The 24,180-nt window shown below is 43.5% G+C and overlaps 1 protein-coding gene across 1 annotated transcript in view; it reads right to left on the bottom strand.

Moving 5' to 3' along the window:
- The window catches only part of RDM1 (RAD52 motif containing 1), a 502,099-nt gene that overhangs the window by 407,039 nt on the left and 70,880 nt on the right, over positions 1–24,180 (bottom strand). Inside the window, exon 3 of the mRNA XM_044055362.1 lies at positions 188–316. Within this exon, the coding sequence (XP_043911297.1) occupies positions 188–316 (129 nt within the window). The remainder of the gene's footprint in view (positions 1–187; positions 317–24,180) is intronic.

The raw sequence follows: 24,180 nt of genomic DNA, 5'->3' as shown, positions 1-24,180 counted from the left end.
ACTGTAGTATATTGTTGCTACATAATGCAAGCCTTGCTCATGCATGCAGAGCATTTCTATGAATCCCAGCCCAGGGATACTTATTTTCTACTGCATGGGTTCAGTTAAGCTTATTTTTTTGGCAAACTCTCCTTTAAATTCCTATCAAGTAAATATTTTATCAAATAAAGCAGAAAAAACATCTTACCAGTATTATTTGCTTTGTCCAGCCATTGAACCCAAGATAATAATTGGCCAACTCCTGACACTTAGTGCTATTCAAAGTGTAACTCCGATAATGAAATCCCCTCTCATTCAGTTTTGTGCACAATCGAACCTAAACAGAAAGATAAAAAAACACATTTAAAGTGATTATTTAAACATATACCAAATAATGTGTAATACCACTAGCAAATAAATGGCCCTGAGCAGGAAATAAAGGAAGTTCAACATACAAATAAAATGCCGCTCAGGATCAAACCAGGCAATAGACAGTCCAAGCCCACAGTTAATCACAAATTGAGTCTATTCAGACCTTGTACTAGGCTGTGATTCAATAAAAACGTGTCCAAAATCAATACAGGACATAAACATATGTGAAAATGTCTATTCAGACCAGGTAGATAACCTCCATAAATGAAAGCAGTGATTCTAGGCTCAAAAAACGAAGAATAAATATCCCTTTATTAAAACAAATTCGGTAAGCGCTTTCGCCATGCGGCTTTTTCAAACCATTACAAACAAATGTTAAAAGCACTTATTATATAGCTCATTCAAAATTCCCTAATTGAACAATCTAATTATCAATTAGCCATATAAAGAGATACACATACAAAGTGCCTAAAAACTATAAACAATAAAAAGCAAATACACTCTAAATAAATCAGCAGGTAAATAAAGACTTTTAAAATATTCTGCACCATTTTTTTATAAAATTCTTTATAAATATTTCACGTATGCTTAATTCTTCTATTTTTGAGTGCAGGCTTCAGCGGAACTCTGTCATTAAGCCCCGGAGAAACATGTGCTTGCAGCCTAATGATCCAACTGGTTTCTGCTTGCTCAGTATGGTTCCTTAAATCGCCTCCCCTAACATTGGGTACATTAATATGTATCACTAAAAACTTAAAACAGTGCCTGACATCATTCTCTAAGATATGCTTAGAGAGCGCATTAATCTTAGACTTAATACGAATTTGGTACTGGTGCTCTCTCACTCTCTCCTTTAATTTTCTGTCAGTTTTACTGACATAAAACGCGGTGCATAACACACAAGTAGCAAGATATACCACATGTTCTGTATCACAGTTAGCATTAATGTTAAAGGTAAACACATGGGATGTTACAGGATGTACAAACATATTCGTGTCAGAAATATAAGAACAAAAATTACACCTATTGCATGGTTGGGTGCCATTATAAATGGCAGTTCCAAATGAGTGCATTTGACTAGGGAAGCACAATAGCCTGTGCAGATTCTTCTTATTTTTAAAAACAAATAGTGGGTGTTCTCCTACTAAATTCTTAATTTCAGAGTCTATTGTCAATATATCCCAATGCCTATGGATTTTATCTTTGATTGATTGAACATCTTGAGTATAGTAGAGAGTCACTTTTTGCTGACTGCTCATAACTTCAGGGGTGTTTGTTTGGTCAACCTTATAAATCTCATTTCCTCTTTCAGAAAAAATGAGGCAAGCTCTACCTGTTCTAATACTTCTAGTGTGAAGGAACCCTTTTCTCTATTTCTACCGTTTTAGATTTCCTTGCAAGCAGTCTTTCATTTAAATCACTTTGCTCTGCTTCATAATTACTCTGTGTAGGATTCAACCTAGACGCTCTAATTGCTTGTCCTTTAATGATGTTTGTAAAAATATGACTGGGATGCATACTATCCCTATGTAATATAGTGTTTTTATAACAAGACTTTCTATGTATACCTGTATTAAGTTTACCATTTTCCAAACGTCGGATAGATACAGCTAAGAAATCAGTATTATCCCTAGATTTAGTCATAGTAAATTTCAGGAAAGACGTTAGTGAATTAGTATCCTCCTCAAACTTGTCTAACTCCTCCACATTATAATTCTAGATAAAGTTTTCTATGATCGTTGTATGGCTGAAATGTTAAGAGATACACACATTTATAGTTCTATTTCATTATCAGATGTTCAAGAGCACATAGTTCCTTCACACTAGAAGTATTAGAACAGGTAGAGCTTGCCCCATTTTTTCTGAAAGAGGAAATGAGATTTATAAGGTTGACCAAACAAACACCCCTGAAGTAATGAGCAGTTAGCAAAAAGTGACTCTGTACTATACTCAAGATGTTCAATCAATCAAAGATACAATCCATAGGCAGTGGGATATATTGACAAAAAGAATTTAGTAGGAGAACACCCACAATTTGTTTTTAAAAATAAGAAGAATCTGCACAGGCTATTGTGCTTCCCTAGTCAAATGCACTCATTTGGAACTGCCATTTATAATGGCACCCAACCATGCAATAGGTGTAATTTTTGTTCTTATATTTCTGACACGAATATGTTTGTACATCCTGCAACATCCCATGTGTTTACCTTTAACATTAATGCTAACTGCGATACAGAACATGTGGTATATCTTGCTACTTGAGTGTTATGCACCGCGTTTTATGTCGGTAAAACCGACAGAAAATTAAAGTAGTGAGTGAGAGAGCACCTGTACCAAATTTGTATTAAGTCTAAGATTAATGCACTCTCTAAACATATCTTAGAGAATGATGTCAGGCACTGTTTTAAGTTTTTAGTGATACATATTAATGTACCCAATGTTATGGGAGGCGATTTAAGGAACCATACTGAGCAAGCAGAAACCAGTTGGATCATTAGGCTGCAGGCACATGTTTCTCCGGGGCTTAATGACAGAGTTCCGCTGAAGCCTGCACTCAAAAATAGAAGAATTAAGCATAAGTGAAATATTTATACAGAATTTTATAAATAAATGGTGCAGAATATTTTAAAAGTTTTTATTTACCTGCTGATTTATTTAGAGTGTATTTGCTTTTTATTGTTTATAGTTTTAGGCGTTTTGTATGTGTATCTCTTTATATGGCTAATTGATAATTAGATTGTTCAATTAGGGAATTTTGAATGAGCTATATAATAAGTGCTTTTAACATTTGTTTGTGATGGTTTGAAAAAGCCGCATGGCGAAAGCGCTTACCGAATTTGTTTTAATAAAGGGATATTTATTCTTCGTTTTTTGAGCCTGGAATCACTGCTTTCATTTATGGAGGTTATCTACCTGGTCTGAATACACACTTTCAGATATGTTTATGTCCTGTATTGATTTTGGACAAGTTTTTATTGAATCACAACCTAGTGCAAGGTCTGAATAGACTCAATTTGTGATTAACTGTGGGCTTGGACTGTCTATTGCCTGGTTTGATCCCGAGCGGCATTTTATTTGTATATTGATTATTTAAACAGTTAAATGTATCTGTACAACAGTTTCTGAGAAATGTGCAATGTGAAGAAAGAGTACTAATTTCCTCTGCAGTCTGCAAACACAAGGCAAAGTAAGCTATAACTCAAAATAATTAGTAGGGTTAATAATTTGTGATCGGATAAACTATTCTGAGTTATAATTATAACTTCTCTATCTTGATAAAACGTGTAGAACAAAAATACAAAGTAATCAACATTGTGCATCTGTGTAACTTTTCAAACTTATTCAAACTCAAATTCATGCTTAAGTGTTTATAATCTAAGAACGGATATGAAAAAAAATAAATACAAGGAAAAAATGCAGTATAATACTGGGAATAAACAGCATTTCATGGGAGAGCAAAAAAGGTTTTATGCATTTAACTGTAACACTACAAAAATGCTGTGGCATGCAACAAAAAGTTATCATGCAAAGAATGTGTGGTACTGTAAGATTATTATAAACCACCGATGCTCCAAAATAATTTACTTTGGTACCCACATACAGATGCGATTCAGAATATTTTCTCCAAAGACTTGTAAGACAACATTAAAAGCAGCAAGGTTCCGAGCAAATCTTGAGAGGAAAAAATCCTAGGTTACAAACTGACCTAACTTTAAGTAGACTGGCCTAAGCACTAGACATTTATTTGCCTTGCACATGCACTTGAGTACAGCATGGACATGAAAAGAAGGAAATGGCTTCAAGAAGATTCTACAGATCCACCCATTCTGACATACCTAGTCCGATTTAAAGACAATGCTCTTGCCTTTCTTCTTTGGGACTAATTAGCATTGCATTGAAAATCTGTTGAGTACACACTCACACACTCACACACACACACACAGGTAAAACAGTAATTTAAGAAATTGTCCAGCAGAAAGTACAGTTGTGTACACCTACCATAAATGTAGATGTTAGAGTGTCTTCACTGTTGCAGTCATGACTGTAGGGTTCTCCCCTGCCGTCAGGCAGTCCTCGGTCGGCCAGAATCCCAAAGTCTGGGTCTAGCGTCGGCTGTTCAACCATGCTCCCTGACGTCAGAGCGCCAGGAGTACAAAGCTGACAGCCGACGCCATGTTCTCCAGTTTTTCTTGCCCCAGATGTCAGGAGTCCCAAAATGAGAAAGGTCCCATATCCTTTGCAAATACACCTCAGAAGAATGGTGAAAAAAGGAACCACACAAAAGTAAAAAGAAGAGGGGACAGGAGGGAGGGAAACCCAGACTGCAACAGTGAAGTCATTCGAACATCTACATTTATGGTAGGTGTACACAACTGTACTATGTTCATCGTGTTTCACTGTTGCAGTCATGACTGTAGGGTAGAATCCCAAAGCAGAATGAAAGGGAGGTGGTCATAAAGTAGAAGGGGCGGCTAAAAGGCCCCGCAAGACTGCAGAAGCAAAGCCTGCCCTAGACTTAGAGTAGAGAGGTAGATTGTAGTGATTTGAAAAAGTATGCACTGAACTCCAAGTTGCAGCTTCCAAAATGTCTTTGGTAGGAACTCCCCTGAGGAAGGCAGCAGAAGTGGCAGCAGCTCTGGTGGAATGAGTCTGTATACTCCCTGGGATTTGCTTTCCATGGTGTGAATAACAAAATCTGATTCCATGAACAATCCATTTAGAAATGGTCTGTTTTGAAATGGCTTTACCTTGGGAACTTGAAGCATAAGAAACAAACAATTGCTCTGATTTTCTGATGTCCTTGGTTCTGTCCAGGTAAAAACGTAGTTGTCTGTGTACATCCAAGGAATGTAAGATCCTTTCTCCTTTATTTTGAGGAGTGGGGAAAAAAGTTGGCAAGTGGATAGTTTGATTTAAAGCCACTTTGGAAACCACCTTAGGCATGAATGTAGGATTAGTCCTCAAAGACACCATGTCTTGATGAAAAATAATATAATGTTCCCACAGCCATAAGAGCTTGCAACTCTGAAACTCTCCTGGCAGAGGTCAGGGCTAACAGGATGGCTGTTTTCCAAGATAAAAACTTGGAGTCAGAAGAGGCAGCAGGCTCAAAAGGAGGCAAGGTGAGCTTTTCCAAAACATAGTTGAGATCCCAAGCAGGAATGGGAGGAGATCTAGGAGGTCTTAAGTTCTTAGCTCCTCTGAGAAACTGTCTCATGAGCTGGTGGGAAAAGATTGGAGGGTCTGTATTATAATGAGGAGAAATAGCAGAGGCATGTATCTTAATGGAAGAGAAAGAGAGACCCTTATGTAAGGGATCTGTCAGGTAAAGTAAAATCAAAGGAATGTTCGGAAGAAGAGGATCAGAATCCTGAGCCTGCATCCAGGAACAAAATCCTTTCCCTTTTCCTGCATAACATTTTCTAGTGCTAGGACGTCTGGCTTCTAAAATGACATCCATAACCTGTTTGGGTAGGAGAGAAGAAATCAAAGGCCCTGGATTAACCAGGTCGCCAGGCTGAGAGTGCTGACATGGGAGTGTAGAACCTGACCCTGATGTTGGGACAGAAGGTTCGGAGTCTGTGGTAAGACCCAAGGGGGCTCCAGACATAGGTTTTTCAGAGTGGGGTACCAAAACTGTCGAGGCCAATTTGGGGCCAACAAGATTATCATCTTGGGCTTGTCCTGTTTGATCTTTAATAATACACCCGTGGAAGAGGAGGAAGAGGCAGAAAGGCATATCCCGAGAGGTTTCTCCAACTGAATGATTGTGCATCCACTTTCCAAGCTTGTTCGTGGAAAGTCCTGGTGCAAAAATTCTGCAGTTGATGATTGAGATGGGATGCAAAGAGGTCTATGGGAGGACATCCCCAGACTGCTGTTATCATCCTGAATATTTCGGTGTCCAGCATCCATTTGTGTGGATCCGAAAGGTTTCTGCTCAGACTGTCTGCCAGGAAGTTTTGCTTCCCTGGTAGAAACTGAGCTTGAAGGTCCAGATTGCAAGCTAGAGCTGTGTTCCATAGATCCATGGCTAGTCTGCAAAGGGGGTAGGAATGAGATCCCCCTCGCTTGTTTATGTACCACATAACTGTGGTGTTGTCTGTCCGTATCAGTAGTTGTCCTGGTTGTAGAAGAAGATTCCTGAAGGCCATTAGAGCTTTCTGAACGGCTAACATTTCCTTTAAATTGATATGCAGGTGCTTCTGATCCTTTGTCCAAAGGCCCTGCAGACAGTTGCCCTGAAAATGGGCTCCCCAAGCATAATCTGAGGTGTCCGTTGTTAGAATCTGAGTGGCAGGAGGCAGACAGAAGGGTTTCCCTTTGTTTAGAGTACATGCCTTGGACCACCAAAGGAATTCCTTTTGAAGACAAGGCAGGACGGAGATCAGTATGTCTAAACTGTGGCAATGCTGAGACCATACACTTTTTAGGTACCACTGTATTTTCCTCATGTGTAGTCTTGCATATGGTACGAGAAGGATGCAGGAGGCCATGTAACCTAAAGCCTGCAGGAATCTCCTTGCAGATAGCGGAGTTAAAGTTGCCAAGGTTTTGAAAGTTGAAGCCAGCAGAAACTGTTTTTCATGTGTCAGAAATGCCATCTGGGTTGTTGTGTTTAAAGAAGCGCCCAGAAAAATTATCTGTTGTGAGGGTGTCAAATTTGACTTTTTTATGTTTACAGTGAATCCCAGGAACTTGAGGAGATCCTGAACAAACCGTAGATGCTGGAGTAAGACCTCCTTGCTGTCTGCCTTAATAAGACAGTTGTCCAGATAAGGGTAAATTTGAATTCCCTTGAGTCTGCAGTAAGCTACTACTGGAGCCAGGCATTTGGTGAAGACCCTGGGTACAGTAGACAATCCAAAGGGCAGCGCAGAGAATTGAAAGTGCCTCGATCCGGCCTTGAACCTGAGGTATTTTCTGCGTTCCTGCCTGATGGGAATGTGTAAATATGCCTCCTTTAAATCCAAAGTTACCATCCATGCATTTTTGGACAGCATTGGAAGTAGCTGCTGTAGAGAGTAAGCATCTTGAATTTTGGAATCTCTAGAAAGGTGTTCAAGACTGACAGATCCAGAATGGGTCTCCATGAGTTTTGCTTCCTGGGGACTAGAAAGAGCCTTGAGTAAAAACCTTGTCCCATCTCTGAAAGTGGAACTAGTTCTATGGCTTTCATAGCCAAAAGAGCTTCCACCTGGTTTAAGGCCTCTGTCCATTGATGTTTTGGAAGGTCTGGCCATCCGCTTGGCCTTGTCAGGGTATGAAAATGGAATTTGTAACCTCTTGAAACCACATCCAGAACCCACTTGTCTTGGGTTATATGAGTCCAATTTCGATGAAAAAGAGAGAGTTTTCCTCCGAGAGGGGCTTCCAGGCAAGAAGTTCCTGCAGCCCAACATAGGGAGTCATTGAGTCCGTTTCCTGTGAGTTTGTGACCTGTCCTCTCCTCCCCTAGGGGTGGAAGCAGTCCACTGTCTTGGTCTATAAGAAGCTTGTGTTTGAGGCTTTCCTCGGGAGCGTCTATATCTACCCCTCTGAGGCCTGTCTGAATTGGGAAAGGACCAATTTTTTGTAGGCCAATTCCTGCTAAATCTGGGTGGCTGTACTTGTAAGAAATCTTTAACTGTTTGCATGGATTTCGCCTTGTCCTCCATCTTTTTAATCACGTCTTCAGCTTTAGATCCAAATAAAACATTATGCTGAACAGGAGCATCCAATAATTTAGCTTTTACTTGTTCTGGCAAATTTTGTTCCTTTAACCATGCATGCCTTCTAATAACTGTGCCAGAGGCAGCAGCCCTACAAGAAGCCTCCAAGGCATCAAATCCACAGTGTGAACCATGCTTCCCAACTTGTTCAGTGGCATGCATTAAGTCATGTAATTCCTTATCATCTGCACAGGCAGAAATGGAAGTAAGCTTTTGTTTTAAAACAGACAAGAGAAATTGCTCGTATTTCAGCATATGAAACTGACAATTTCATATGCCCTAATAGATAAAGTAGCAGAAGTGTACACTTGTTTGCCCCATCTTTCTAAAAATCTAGAATCCTTCTCAGTGGGAATGGGGTTTTTAGCAGAAGCAGCCTTAACTCCCTTAGGACCCTGAGAAATGGTTTCAGGGTCAGCAGTAGGGTTCTTGTATAAAAACTGGTGGGAATCAGGAACCCTGTAATATCTATCAGGCTTAACAGGAGCAGGAGGAAAAGAGTCAGGGGTTAAGTTAGCCTCCAAAAAAGCATCATCCACAATATCCAAAACAGGAGGAATAGCCAGGGGTCTATGTTGGGGAAGAAGAAGAAAATCCCTTAGTATTTTCTTAGATTACGAATACTCCTGTCCTTCCCAGTGGAAATGTTCCCTCATTTCATGCAAAGTTCCCCCAAAAGAGAAATCCTCAGGGGGAGAAGCTTAAGGAATGGATTCCTCAGCATCAGAATCCTCATAAGGAGGGAAAGAATATTCCTGGTCAGAAGAAGAAACTGAAGAAACAGAAGCCTGATCAGAGGAATCATAATAAACTTCCTGCCTTGGCCTTTTATCTGGAGGGGAATGTGAACCCCTAATCATAGTAAGTAAATCCTCCGCCATCTTAAGTAACTGTTTCTGTGACTTGGGAGCCAGTTCAGAAGAGGCCTGTGTTGCAGTCTTTGATTTGGAAGGAGTCTTTGCCTTTGTCTTTGGCTTTGCCTTTATTAGAAGCAGAGTAGGCCTGAAAACCCCTTCGGAAGCCGGTACCTGCACAGCGGCTCCGGACCCATCCGAAGCAGCATTGTCCGAAGGTCCTGCAATAGAAATATTCAAAGGCCTAGTTGGCTCCTCGTGGGAGTCCGTTTCAGCCATCGGTTCCGAAATGGCTGATGACAGAGGCTGCAAAAACGCCTCATTGATGACAGCCGAACCTGAAGCTGGCTCCGCTTGTGCGATATCTTCAGATTTGGACCTCGGAGGCCTGTCTTTGTCCTTGCGTCGTTTGTGAACTCCGGTAGCCGGAACCGTATCCGACATTTTGTAGTTAAAACGCCTACCGAAGTAATGAAATGCAAAATCGTACCTTTGTTTAATTGTACGTTGATTGAATCTAGCACAAAACCGACAACTAGCTATGTCGTGGTCAGGGCCTAAGCAAGGAATACAGTAAGAATGAAAATCCTTATGAGGTATTTGCTTCCCACATGAAATACAATTATTAACTTTTTCTGACATCGGACTGGAGCAAGAAAAAGTTTCCCCAACAAGGTACTTAGCTTTGAGTGGAGAAGAAAGTCTTCAGACTGAAGTTTTTCAGAAAAAATTGTCAGGAGTCAGCCGACCGGCACTTGTGAACTGCTATCACCGCACGGCAAGAAAGACTGGAGAACATGGCGTCGGCTGTCAGCTTTGTACTCCTGGCGCTCTGACGTCAGGGAGCGTGGTTGAACAGCCAACGCCGGACCCAGACTTTGGGATTCTGGCCGACCGAGGACTGCCTGCCGGCAGGGGAGAACCCTACAGTCATGACTGCAACAGTGAAACACGATGAACATCAGGCACCTGGATTCAGTGGCATAAATGCAAAGTGATGTATTATTGACAACATACACTACTAGAAAGCTGTATTGTTTATATCATAATGTTTGTCATGCAATAAAATTAACAACATTGGTTACTTAGAATTTAAACTTTTAAACAATAACTTCTGAAAGTTTCCTCTTCTCATACAGGCAGCACAGGTAATACACAGAAAAACAAGACAGAGATTTGAACCATTACTAGAATCCTTTGTTCAGCTATTGAGGTAATTTGGAGGGCTATAGACAAAAATTAGAAGTTATGTACCTACCATAACGTTCCATGTTAGTTGTCTTCTCTCGCCTTCTTTCTTGCTGGATGGGTTCGGAGCCGATCCTCGGCTCCAACTTGGCACTTGCTAAGCTCGAGAATCACTTTTACCAGCTCGAGGCAGCCCTATATCCCATGATGCAAGGCGGTAATTACCCAGATCTCGTTTGGTATCTAGAGGAAAAAACTGCCCGCAATCTTTCCACAAGGAAAGAAGAACAACTAACCTGAGAAGACTGTAAGGGGAACCAGGTAACAGAGATTCAGAGCTAACTGGTGTCCAAGGGAGAACAATCTCCCAGAGAAAAAGGGAAAATCAAGGTCTGTCCAGGCTAGGGGGACAGGAGGGAGGGACGCAAGAAAGAAGGTGAGAGAAGACAACTAACATGGAACGTTATGGTAGGTACATAACATCTAAATGTTAAGTTGTCAATCTCGCCTTCATTCTTGCTGGATGGGACCACGTCCCTAGCACCCCTATCCTGGGTGGCTCAATGGAACAGACTCTTGAGAACTGTGGAACCAAAACTTGCCCTGTTCCTGGAGGCCAAATCCAATTTGTAATGAGAAACGAAGGTATGAGGAGTGGCCCAAGTGGCTGCTGCACAAATAGTATCCAAGGGTAGTCTAGCCTGAAAGGCTGTAGATGTGGCTAGACCTCTAGTAGAATGTGCTTTAGGTTTTGAAATCAGTTGTTTGCCCCTAATCTGATAAATGTCAGAAATGGTGGAAGATAGCCATCTGGATAAGGTTACTTTAGAAACAGGAAGACCTTTTCTATTTTCAGCATAAGAAAGAAAAAGCTGATCAGATTTCCTAAAATGCTTTGTTCTGTCCAAATAATATCTGTTGGCGATGAACATCTAGGCAATGCAAACTTTGTTCTGCCCTGTTAGAATGATTGGGAAAAAATACAGGAAGGTCAATGGATTGATTCAAATTTGTTTTAGAAGCAACCTTGGGCAAAAAGGATGGATTGGTTCTTAAGGATACTCTATCCTTGTCGAAGACCAAGTAAGGGGGACGAACACAGAGAGCATGTAGTTCCGACACTCTCCTAGCCGAAGTAATAGCAACTAGAAAAAGTGTCATCCAAGAAAGAAATTTTAATGAGCATGTAGCAGCCGGTTCGAAAGGGGGAAGTATCAAGGATGCCAGCACTAAATTTAGGTCCCACTGTGGTGGAGGATCTCTAACAGGGGGTTTAAGTAGGAACACCCCTCTGAGAAAGGCTTTACAAAGTTTGTGAGACATAATATTCTGGTCTGCAAATCCGACATGGAAAATAGAGATTGCTGCCAACTGGACTTTAGCTGTGGAAGAAGAAGAACCGGAGTGAAAAATTTCAGCTAGAAAGTCCAAGACTGACTGAATAGGGGCAGTAAAGGGTCTATGTTCTTAGACTTTGCCCAAAAGGAGAAAAGTTTCCATTTGCTAGAGTAAATCCTCCTAGTAGAGGACTTTAGAGAAGCTACTATGATATCTCTAATGGGGTTAGAGATCATAGGAAGCCTGGCTAAGGAAGGAAGTGGAGCAACCAAGCGGTGAGGTTGAGGGAACGAAATGATCGGTGCAGTTGACCCGACTGGTGGGTCAGAAGATCTGGAACTGGGTCCAGATGCCAAGGCTGCACCACGAGATGGCGATGAAGGAACGGGAACCAAATTTGTCGAGGCCAGTAAGGGGCAATGAGAATCATTTTGGCTCTCAAGACGGTAGCTTTCTGGAGAACTTGCGGTATTAACGGAAAGGGGGGAAAGGCATAAAGAAGTCCCCAGGGCCAATCTTGGGTAAGAGCGTCTCTGGGGGGATGGCCCGGAAGTGGAGAGAGAGAAGAAGTCTGGGCATTTGCTGTTTTGGGGTGTAGCAAAAAGGTCGCAGCATGGGCGGCCCCACTTCTGAAAAATCTCCTCCACTATGGATTGTTTGAGAGACCACTCGTGAGGCATGAGTATAGCTCTGCTCAATCTGTCCGCTATTATGTTGGTTTTCCCGGGGATATGCGTTGCTACCAGAAACCGATGAGAGGAGATCGCCCATTGCCAAAGTCTGAGAGCTTCTCGACACAAGGGATAGGACTTGGTCCCACCCTGCTTGTTGATGTACCACACCATGGACATGTTGTCCGTGTGAACTGCAATAGTTCCTAAGGGAAGAAAGTCGTTGAGGGCTTGCAACGTTAAAAGCACTGCTCTCATCTCTAGGACATTTATGTGCAGGTGGTATTCGAACGGTTGCCACGTGCCATGAACCATCCTGCCCTGATAATGCCCCCCCCACCCGATCAGGGAGGCATCCGAAGTGACCGTGGCTACCGGGGCCGGGGGGACAAATGGTCTGCCCTGATGAACTAGGGGAGAAGAAGTCCACCAGGATAGATGGCTCTTGCAGGTCTGTGTCACCAGGATCTTGTGACGCATGGGAAGCTGCTGAAAGGACCATTGGGTAAACATCCATTGTAGGAGACACATGTAAAAACGGGCCAGAGGAAGAAGTGTGATGGCGGCTGCCATGAGGCCCAACACTTTCAGGACCAACCTGGCTTGTACCTTTTTGCTGGATAGGATGATCTGAACGTGGTTTTGGATATCTAGGATTCTTTGACTTGTTAGGTTTGCTGACATCCGAGTAGTGTCTAGACCTGCGCCTATAAAGGTAATAGATTGGCAGGGCGATAAGGAAGACTTTTCGAAGTTGACTGAAATTCCTAACTGACCGCAGAGACATTGAGTATAATCTCTGGCTTGAAGAAGTTGATGCCTGGTGGTGGCTGAGAGGAACCAGTCGTCGAGATACGAAACACCTGGAATCCTTGACGTCTCAGGTGAGCCGTGACCGCTGCCATGCATTTGGTGAACACTCTGGGGGCTGTAGTCAGACCAAAGGGCAGGGCTCTGAATTGAAAATGACTGGTCCCCAGCCGAAAGCGGAGAAACCTTCTGGAGCGTCTGTGGATTTTTATGTGATAGTACGCATCTTGAAGGACTATGGAGCACATCCAGTTGTTTTTGCCCAGAAAGGGCAAAATCGATTGAAATGTGACCATCCAAAATCTTGTCTTTTTGACAGACTTGTTCAGCCTGCTGAGGTCTAATATTGGTCTCCAGTCTCCCGTCTTTTTGGGAACCAAAAAGAACCTTGAGTAGATTCCGGACTCTAATTGATCTGTTGGAACTGGCTGGATGGCCCTTTTTTTTAGAAGCTTTGAAACCTCTAGCTTTGCAATTTCCCTTAGACCGGGTGGAACGTCTGGAAGGGAACCTTTTTGAGGGAAGGGGCTTTCCTCGAAAGGGATCTTGTAACCCTCGGATATGATCGACTGTACCCATTTGTCTTGAGAGAGGGAAAGCCAGGCTTCTGGGTACAGTGACAATCTCCCCCCCGACTGCCTCCAAGGGTGGGCAGTCGGGCAACACGTCAGGGATGCTGAAAGGGCTTGTCAGAGAGAGGCTCTCTGCTGCCCTGGTTCTCCGGACCTCCTCTGCCTCTAGGGCGGCGTCTATTGTTATTACCCCCTCTGCCTCTGGGGGTAAAGTGACCACGTGCGTCAGGCGTGACTCCCTGAGATTTTCGCAACCACATTTCCCCCCCCCTTCTGACCTTTGGGGTAAGGTCTAGAAGGGGTGGAGAAACTGACTCCTACAGCAGAAAGAGTCTTGCCGTCTTGCTCGCACCTGGTCAATGTGTCCTTCACCTGAGGCCCAAACAAAGTTGTGCCATCAAAGGGAGAATTTGTGAAGGACGCCTTAAAGAGGTCTGCGAAATTGCAAAGCCGCATCCAGGACTGACGTCTAAGAGCCACTCCTGTGCCTGCGGCTCTACTCGCCCCATCGGCTGCATAAGAAATGAGCCACATGGAGGAGTTAGTTATGGAATTTAGGATTCCCAGCTGAGAGGCAATCTTCTCTTGAGCCCCAGCAGCTGACGGATCCTGTACTACCTCACCCAATTCTTTGAGGATGTCTCTTTGAAGTCGGGTGAAGTGACATAAATAATTCAGCGAATGCATAGCAAAGGTCGCTGAGGAAAACATCCGCTTACCATACCTGTCCATGGTCCTAGACTCCTTGTTAGGAGGATGGACTGGTACGGAAGGATCTGCAAGTTCCTTTTTGGTGGCGGCTGCCACCACCATGGCATCAACCGGAACACCTTTCGTAAGAAACTGTTTCTCAGTGGGGGCCGTGATAAATTTAGAAGGCCTCTTGGGGACTGGTTCCACAGAATCTGGAGATGCCCACGCCTTTCGAGCTATCACATCCATGAGGGGGTCGAAAGGCGGAGACACCCAGGAGGTGGAGGGTCGAGATCCAAAAGCCTCCAGGTATACCGACTCATCCTCGGAGGGATTAATGGAGGGCCAGTTTCCCCTCTGTTTTAGGAGTTCGAGGATGTCTGAAAAGGAGACATCCTCAGAGGGGGATCTTGGGGACCCCTCCGACTCATCTAAGTCAGTATCTGATGTCGTAGACTCAGGGGAGTCTAAGTGCTTCCTCTTGCAGGTCCTCTTACGCGGGGGCTCTCCTGAAGGATCAGGAGAAACCTCGGAAGAGGAAGTTCTTCCCAATGGGGAAACCTGGGGCGATGGATCTCTGGGTCCGGGAGCAAGAGAGTGGGAAGAGACATCTACAGGCACCATGGAGGGCGGAGCTAAAGGAACAGACTGCTGACTAACCTCGGGGGCTAGCACACTCCTCATCACCTCAAAGGCTCCCCTCCCAGGGAGGACCGATAGCCCTCACTCCGAAGAAACAGGGATCCCCGGCCCCACCGAAAAGGAAGGCTCCGAAGCAGATGTCGGCGCAGAGCTCACCAAGGCCGAAGCTCCGAGAGGGAGAACGGGGTCGGACAAGGGTCCGATGCCACTCGCCCCCTCGGAACCGACCAGGGAAGCCTGACGACCGGATCCCTCCAAGGACGGTCTCAAGGAGGAGATAGGAGTCGAAGACGACGGAGCCGAAAGATGTGGTATCGGCTCCGAAGCAGCAACAGTCATGGTACCAATAATCTCCGGCTCCGAGCTCTGTAGGAGAGTCGAAGGAGGAATTTCAGGAGGGTGTGGAATAGCGGTCGTCTGCTGAGACGGGCTATGGAGCATCTGGGCCAGTGCCTGTGATTTTAGTAGTCTACTCACCACTCTGTCCAAGTCATGGTCTGAGAGCCTGGAAGACCTTGATGATCGGCTCCGATGGCTCCGCTCCAAAAGTAAGGGGGAGGCAGGAGCCGAGTGGATAGACTCCAGTGAAGGAGATCTAGATCTCTTCCTCGATGGAGCCATCGGAGCTGACGAACCTTCGGTTCCAGTTGGAGCCGACAGCCTGTCGGCTCTGAGCTGGGATAGAGACGTTTCGGCTCCAGCCGGAGCCGAGACATGCTTCGAAGCTAGGGTATCGGCTCCAGTTGGAGCAGACACAGGTGCCGAAGCCAGGGTATCGGTGCCGATCGGCAATGGTACTGAACTTTCCAAGAAGGAAGGATTGGCTCCGGACGGAGCCGATGTCGACTCTGGTGGAGTCGGAACCAAGGCCACAGACTTGGACACTGAAGTCTGGGTCTTGGATGGCTTAGAGGGCTTCCCGGAGCCGACCTTAGCCGGGGAGCTCTCAGGCTTGAGAAGACCCCTCAGGATTCATTTGTTTCTACGTTCCTGCAGGACTCTCTGGCTGAAAAAATGACAAATAGCACAGGAGTCCTGCAAGTGTAGGGGTCCCAGGCAATAAATACAAGAAGTGTGACCGTCTGTCAGAGACATCTTCTGACAGCACGAGTCACACTTCTTAAAACCTGAGACCCTAGTGTCTTTTGACATGACTGAGTTTGGACACACACACACACACACACACACACACACACACACACACACACACACACACACACACACACTCAGTCCTTAAATACACTAATTAAAACAAAAACACAGACACGCCTAACAAAAATCCTGACAGGAAATTGTTTGGGAGGGTAAGGCCTAAGGCCTGACTAACAGAAAAATATAAAAAAGATCGAGAAACTAACGGGAATAGGGTCTAAGTGAACCGGTGAACTAACTAACTATAAAAGGGGGAAAAAATTTGAAACTGGGATAGCTAAATCTCTTGAAAAAAAGTAATGAAATTCACTTACCAGGAGCTCGTAAAAAAGGTGACCTCATGAGCGAAGTGGCAAACGAGATCTGGGTAATTACCGCCTTGCATCATGGGATATAGGGCTGCCTCGAGCTGGTAAAAGTGATTCTCGAGCTTAGCAAGTGCCGAGTTGGAGCCGAGGATCGGCTCCGAACCCATCCAGCAAGAATGAAGGCGAGATTGACAACTTAACATCAAAGGAGTGTTATTAACAAAAAGGTGCAAGTCTTGTATCTACTACCCTGGGGATAAAGTCTACAGATCTGCATATATACTCTGTAAAACTAGGAATAAAGCAATGTGATAGGAAGCATTCAACAGCTTAACATGCAAGCTAAGGAGAAGAAAGGCGAATCATATAAAAATACCCAGCTGTCAACAACACGTGCAAAGATGTAGATCACAATACAATAGTTTCAACAGACTAATGTCTGCAGAAATGTGACGAAGTATCAGTTCCTTATAAACCGGTACACAGATATGGCGGAGTGTCACTAGTAAATTAAGGTTATGTACTCGCCATACCTATGCATTTGCATTGTCCATTTTTATTCTTCCTCAACATATGGGTTACGGACCTGACTCGACTGCACTCCACAGACTTGCAGATCCACAACTGTTAAATCCCAAGGAGGCAAGGGATCTTTCAATGGAGGCCTAAAAGAGAGAAGCTAAAAACCTCCTAAATCGAAGAAATAGCAGCCGTAAAAGGGTCTATCTCCTTTTTAAGGGCCCGACTTGAGAACCTTTTCCATTTACTCCTACAAATCTTCCTAGTAGAAGCTTTCTGGGAAGATAAAATATATATGATGAACCGGGGAGGAAAGCCTGGGCTGTCTAGCTATTAATGGAACTGGAGTAACCATGTGGTAAGTCTGAGGGATAGGATATTGGGATGTTTCATCCATGAAGGATGCAAGAGAAGCTCTGGACTGGGGTCCAAAATCCACAGAGGATAACAAAAGGTGCAATGAAAGGAAGGGGAACCACACCTGGTGAGGACAAAAGGGGGCAATGAGAATAACTGAGCTCTTCAACAGACTGGCTTTCTGTAACAATTGGAATCAGAGGTATTGAGGGATAGGCATAAAAAGACCGGTGGGCCAAACGTGGACTACAGCATCTCTCTGATCAGGGCAAAATACCTACTGCACTCATGGGGAGAAGCAAAGACATCACAGCAAGGTTATCCCCAATAATAGAAAATGTTCTCTGCCAATGACTAACAGGCCACTTATGAGGCATCAGAATGGACTTGCTAAGATTGTCTACTAGTACGCTGTTTCCCCCGAATAAGCATTGCCACTAGAAAACGGTTGGAGGAGATCACCCACTACCACACACTCATAGCTTCTCGACAGATGGGGTAAGATCGGGTTACCCCTTGTTTGTTGATGTACCAGACTACAGACATTTTGTTGGTTTAAATTGCAGTAGTCCTCAGAGAGAGAACATCTTGAAATGCCTGCAAGGCAAATAGGACTGTTCTCATCTATAGGACACTGATGTGCAAATTGGTCTCTTGAGGGGACCATATGCCTTGGACCATCTTTCCCAAGAAACGACCCCCACCATCCCAGTTGGGAGGCATCCTTGGCCATCGTGGCCACTGGAGGAGATATAACGAAGGGGCGGCCCAGGTAAATGTCATCTATCTAACTGAATTCACCAATGTAGATGGTTTCTAGATACCCAAGTGATTCTGAATTCACCAATATAGATGGTTTCTATATATCCAAGTGATTCAGACTAAGAAGGATAGAGGATGCTGCAGAATAGAACCACTGAACAGCTACAGTCCACTTAAGAACATGCATATTGAAATATGCTAAGGGAATTTAGACTATAGCTGCTGCCATTGAAACTACAGCCTGAAGGATAAGTCTGGCTGCGGGAGCAGGATGAACAAGAATTTGATGAACTTGAAACTTGACTGTATCTATACGATGAATAGGCAGAGAAGCAATCGGATTTACTGCGTTTGACTGGGCACCTATAAACTCCAAGCTCTGTACAGGTTGTAATTTGGATTTGGAAATGTTGACTGTAATGCCTATTTGACAAATTTTGAGCAGATAGTCCCTTGACTGTTCTAGGAGATGCCTGGTTGGGGCGGTGAGGAGCCAGTCACCTCAATACGGAAACACGTGGAATCCCAGCAGTCTCAGGTGCTCTGCTACCACTGCCATACATTTGGTGAATACCATGGGGACTGTGATGAGTCCAAATGGCAGGGCTCTGAACTGATCATGGCTGGCTACCAACCTAAAGCGCAGGTACCTTTGGGAGCATCTGTTTAATTTGATGGGATAGTATGCATACTGAAGATCAGATCAACTGACACATCCAATTGTCTTTGTCTTGGTTCATTCCATTCTGCCCTTTTTGCACAACTTAAATTTCCTCACAAATTGATTCAACAGTTTTTGAATCTCTTGTGCTGCAGATTCTCTCTAACTGGGTGGAACATCAGGAAGCTTTCTTCTTTTGATTGGGGGAATCTGGAAAAATGGCCTGAAATAACCTCTGGATATTATTTTTAGCACCCATGAATCTTTTGTTATAAAAGCCCATGCGTCTTGGTGCAAAGACAAGCACCCCCTGACTGCTTCCAGCGGTGAAGTCAGGAAACCCCTCAGGAGCACTAAAAGGGTCTATCTGGAAAGGAATCCCAAAAGCCCTGGTTTTGCAGGCCCCCTCTGCCACAAGGACTCACCCCTGCGTGAATCGTGGGAAGATCTTTGAGATCTATAGAACCTCATTTTCTTGCCCCCTCTTTGATTCCACGAAAATTGTTGAGGGGTAGAAAAGCAAATCCCTAGGGCAGACAGGGTCTTTCCATCCTGTTCAATGCAGGAGAGTATTTCTTTAACAGAAAGACCAAAGAAGGACATTCTATCAAAAGGAGCACTACTGAAAGAAGACTTGAAAGGCTCCTCAAAGTCACATAACAGCATCTAGGTGCATCTCTGTAAGGCAATGTCTGAACCAACAGCCCATGAGGTATCCTCTGCAGCATGCGTTAGCAACCTCATGGACACATTGGAAATGGATAACAGGGTGGCCAGTTGTGAGGATGAACTTTTATAGTCCTCCACAGACATGGATGCCATGAAGGATTTGGAGAGCTCCTTGGTCAAATCCCTCTGCAGTCTTGTAAAGTGTGACAATTAATTTGGGGACCTCAAGGTAAAGGTCGCTAAAGCAAATATGTGCTTTCCAAATTTGTCCAATGTCCTTGACTCTTTATTAGGGGGATGGACATAAGAACTCTGCTCAGCTAGCTCCTTTTTTGTGGGTGGGGTCTGTCTTTTGGTGGTGCCAAAAGCTTTATCTGGACAATGGGGAATTGGCTTGACAGAGTGTCGTTCCTTCCAAGCCCATCAAGAGACCAGGTTGAGAAGCTTGTCAGCCAGGGGGAAATCACCCAAGATGCAGATGGGTCTGAGCAAAAGCTTGCAGAAATACCGACTCCTCCTGGGGGCAGATTATCTAAGGGCCAACCACCTTTCTGCTTAAGGATCTCCAAAATGTCTCCAAATGAGATCTCAAGTGGTGATCGGGGGACCCTTCCCCTTTGAAGACAGTATCCTCTGTGAGAGATTCCTAAGGGGAATCCAAGTAACTCTTTTTGCATGTTCTCTTAAGGAGACCCTCCTCTGTGGGATACTCTGGAGAGATGTCCAAAGAGAGTGGAAGTTCCATCAAGGGAAATGTCTGGATTGGATGCTAGTTGGCACTGGCTGTCCCTGTGGAATAGATCTGATGGAATCTAAGCTCGGACCTACTAGGGGAATGGCTACAGGATCCAAAGTAGACAGATTGAGAGAGAGATTGGGTCTTTTGGACAAGAGAAAATCCTCTCCACTACCCCAAAGGCAGATAGACCAGCAGAAGCCCTGGCTGGTTGCCTTGCAGCCAAAACTTCCAAAGCAGACAAGCTCCAATTATGTCCTGATCCGTGCCTCGAGGAGGAAGCTAGACTCCAGCTATCTAGAGCAGAAGCTTCAACAGGCATGGACAGCTCCAACAACATTAGAGTAGATCCCGACCCCATGGATCTGACGCCAATGCTTTGGCTCCAAGACTTATCTTGATCTGAGGGGATAGGAGCAGTACCAGTCAGGGAAACTGTTGGAGTTAACATAACCCTCTTCGGCTCCGACATAGATTCTTTAGAGCCTCTTGGATTCAAGGGCTCTGATACCATGGGACAAACTGGAGAGAGAGATACAACTATATGGAAAATGGAAGGGAGACTCACAGATCCGATGGGAAACAGACAGAATAACCCCCATCTGAATCTGAGGTATGTGGAACTTTCTCATCATTCTATCCACTTCAGCCTCGGACAGCTCCCTGGAGGACCTGAGAGGTGAAGCAGTGGACTGTGGCCCAGAGTGTTTCCTCAGACTGGTTTGCAGAAAATGGGTGTGGACAGAGGGGATACTGGATCAATCACAAATTTGGGCGAGTGAGTTCTTGGAGTCTTTGAATTACCAGGGGGTCAGATCAGAGGTTTTTGGATCTGATGGCTGTATCGGAGATTTGCTAGATATTATTGGATTTGACAGCTTAAGATCAGATGTTTTCCTCTTTAGATGTGGGGAAGTAGGATCCAAATTTTCTAAGAAGGCTCCAAAGTAGTAGAGGTAAAAAAAGTCTTCAGAGATTTAGGAAGGGACCTCTTTATAGGCTCCGATGGAGCACTAGAATGCTTGCTGGGAGTTTGAGCCACACAGGAGGAAGTAGAAGGCGTCAGTAGCAATCCCTTGAGAACCAACTTGTTCCTCCTGCCCACAATCTCCTGGAATTAAAGGCAGCACAGACAACACAATTTGCATCAAGGTTTGCTACTCCTATACAATAAACACACTCCCTGTGGGTATCAGAATTTGCAATTTTGTGCCCACAGGAAGTGCATTTTTTAAAGCCTGTTGGCTTCTCAGCCAAAGTTTTAGAAAGAAAGGAAAGATTTGTTTTATATCAGGGAAAAACTACCAACAATGGTAGAGATAAGGGTAGGAAAGGGAGAAGTACAGAAAGGCGGTACCAGCAATGGTATGCAACAAGTTTACTTCAGAAGGTGGAAAAAAAGAGAAAGGAAGGAGAAAACTACAGAGCAGAAACTGTGAAAACTAGATAGATAAATAAAGGGAGCATTTAAAGAAAGTTAAATAGATGATGATTCTTAAAGACAAACTACTCACAAATGCTCGAACTATTGAATAAAAGGCGTCTGAAACAGGATCTGTGTCAGATGGCAGCAAATAAGATCTGAGGTATTGCAGGATGATTAGGGCATTACAGGTAGAGGGAGGAGCTCAAAGTTGGATCTGTAATTCTGTGGAATGAATCCCAGTTGGATCCAAGGTTGGATGTGTAACCCATATGTTGAGGAAGAATGAAAAGGACAACATCAGATCAGCAGGATTTTTGGGAGGGAGCAATGGGAATGCACATAACTGGCTGGAAATATTTTACATAAGAAATACTTTATCAACAAGTAATTGGGGGCCACCAGGGTGATGCCGGATGGCCTCTACAGAGATCTAACCGGTCACAACTGCAAAGATAAAGACAATATAAATGTCTATAAGTCATCTTAATATAAATGTCTATAAGTCAGCTTAATATAAATGTCTATAAGTCAGCTTAAATTCCTCAGTCTCTACAACAGCACATCTCCAGGAGGTGGAAAAAATGAAGTGGAGCCTGAGAAGAAAGCTTGCCAAGCTGTGTAAATTAAGTACTTTTACCTGCCACCAAATCCAAATTTTTTCCTAAAAACATGACAACCTCTCAGATGCTCCTCACACACTGTTCTGCTGTGTTCTGTCATTTCTCTTTAAGTTTTTCATTATCTTCCATCTCCAAAACCACAAGCTATTAAGAAGATCTGGAGCTACTCCTGCTAAGTGCATTCACAGTAATTCACGAATGGGCATCTTTAGTCTGTGCATGATTACGTGAGCTTGGCTGCTCTTCTTGACCCTTCTAAAAGCATTTTTCTGATTCATTGGTATCCAGATTACACTCTGGGCTCATGCTTGTTCAGGGTAAATTTTTTTTTTCAGAACTATATCTAATGCATTTTATACAGTATTGAAATACACACTCTGGCACAAAGAAATGTCTCTAGCATCTGTTCCACAAGGCACTGACTAATTCATCACTGCTAAGGAAACTATTTCATTGAGCTACTGAACAAACAGGACTACTACAATGCCAAAAGCTCTCCAAGATGCACCATCACCATCCTTTTCATCCAGCTTATTTACACACTGCTTTGTTTGTTCACCCTTTTCCCTCTGTGCTGGTGCAACACACCGATTCAGAATCCCCATTTACCTCAAGCATCCATACAATCTCTCATCCTGTAACAGTACCAACTTCCGAGATTTTTTAAGAAAGCAAAGCTGTTTTAGAATACAGATATATTCTGCCTCCTCTAACCACATTTGCCCTGTAAAAACGTAAGTATGCTAGGACTTATCTTTTCCAACAGAGATGCAGGCTTGGCCTTCATTTCTCTCTCTATTAGATATAGACACACGCACGCACACAATTTATGAACGACATGGTCACTGCCACATGAAGGTTTCAGCTCCACGTTACTAGTAGTAGCAAATCTGACATTATGCATTTCTCCAACACCATCCTTCAGATCATTTTCATAGAAAAGAACTATTCCAGAAATAATCACTTCAACACATACTGTGCTTAGTTACTGTAAACCATCAGCAATTATGTTTGCCTCACAATCACAGCCCCATGTTTTTTGTACCATTCATCTTCAACAGTTAATGATAGCACACGTGCCCAACTAAAATAAATCCAAGACCACCTATCAAATTAACGGTCTTACCTCAAAGGCAGCAATTAAAAAAACATGTCCAGTATTTAAAAAATAAATAAATAGAAAATTCATCATAGAGTAAGCTCTTTCACTCCATCCAAAGGATTTCATGATGAAATCCCCTTGGATAGGATGAAAGCACTTAAACTGTGTTGAATTTCCTATTTATTTTTTGTTTTAATAAAAACCACTGTTTTATTTTCAAGTGGATGCAGTGACTGATTATTTGGATATTGCTTTTACCTGAACTGTCTTACCTGTCATTTGAACAAATTAGTCACCAGTTAACAGAACAAATCATTCTGACTGCATAGCTGCATGAAGTTTCTCAAGGAAGGATATATGTGCTGACAGCAAAAAACTAAGATACTGGTTTTGAAAAAGTTCTGTAATAAATGGGATGAAAGCGCTCAACTTTATTCTGGCTCCGGTGTGGTTTGTTTTATAAGATACTGGTTTCTGTAGATGTGGCACACAAATATTTGGACATGCTTGTTACGGATACACTTCCCCATATATTAATTTCCAGGTGACTTTCCTTAAAACAGCAGGATAAATTTCGGACACTTCAAAAGAATGGAGGAAGCACAGCACTGAGAGACACTAGTGGTCTGCTTGAAGACAAACAGGATGCCAGACTCAAGGACAATTGGATAAATGGATGAGGAATCATAAATTCCCTCCCATGGTACTGCCTATGTCCCTTATGGACAGAGACAGTCTGTAAAATGACTCAGGGCTCCAACACCCAAAGACCCACTACCCAGATACCAATCTATCCTATATCCGAGGAATTAAGATAGAATAATGTCATATCCTAGGTATTATTGGCTAGGCTTGTAAACACTTTGTGCCATTAGCCTAGTAATCACCTATGAACTTATGTGGTAGGCTTGCTGGCAGAAGAGCATCAAAAGAACCAAAACTGCAGGCACAGAAAACACAAATGATATCCAACTCAGAAACTCACAGCCATAAAATACACATTCTCATGCTTGTGAAAAAAAAATCAGCAATATTAT

This window comes from Protopterus annectens, chromosome 13.part0, assembly GCF_019279795.1.
Source record: "Protopterus annectens isolate FY-2018-M chromosome 13.part0, PAN1.0, whole genome shotgun sequence".
Lineage (NCBI taxonomy): Eukaryota > Metazoa > Chordata > Ceratodontiformes > Protopteridae > Protopterus > Protopterus annectens.
This window is presented reverse-complemented; position numbering and strand designations above follow the sequence as displayed.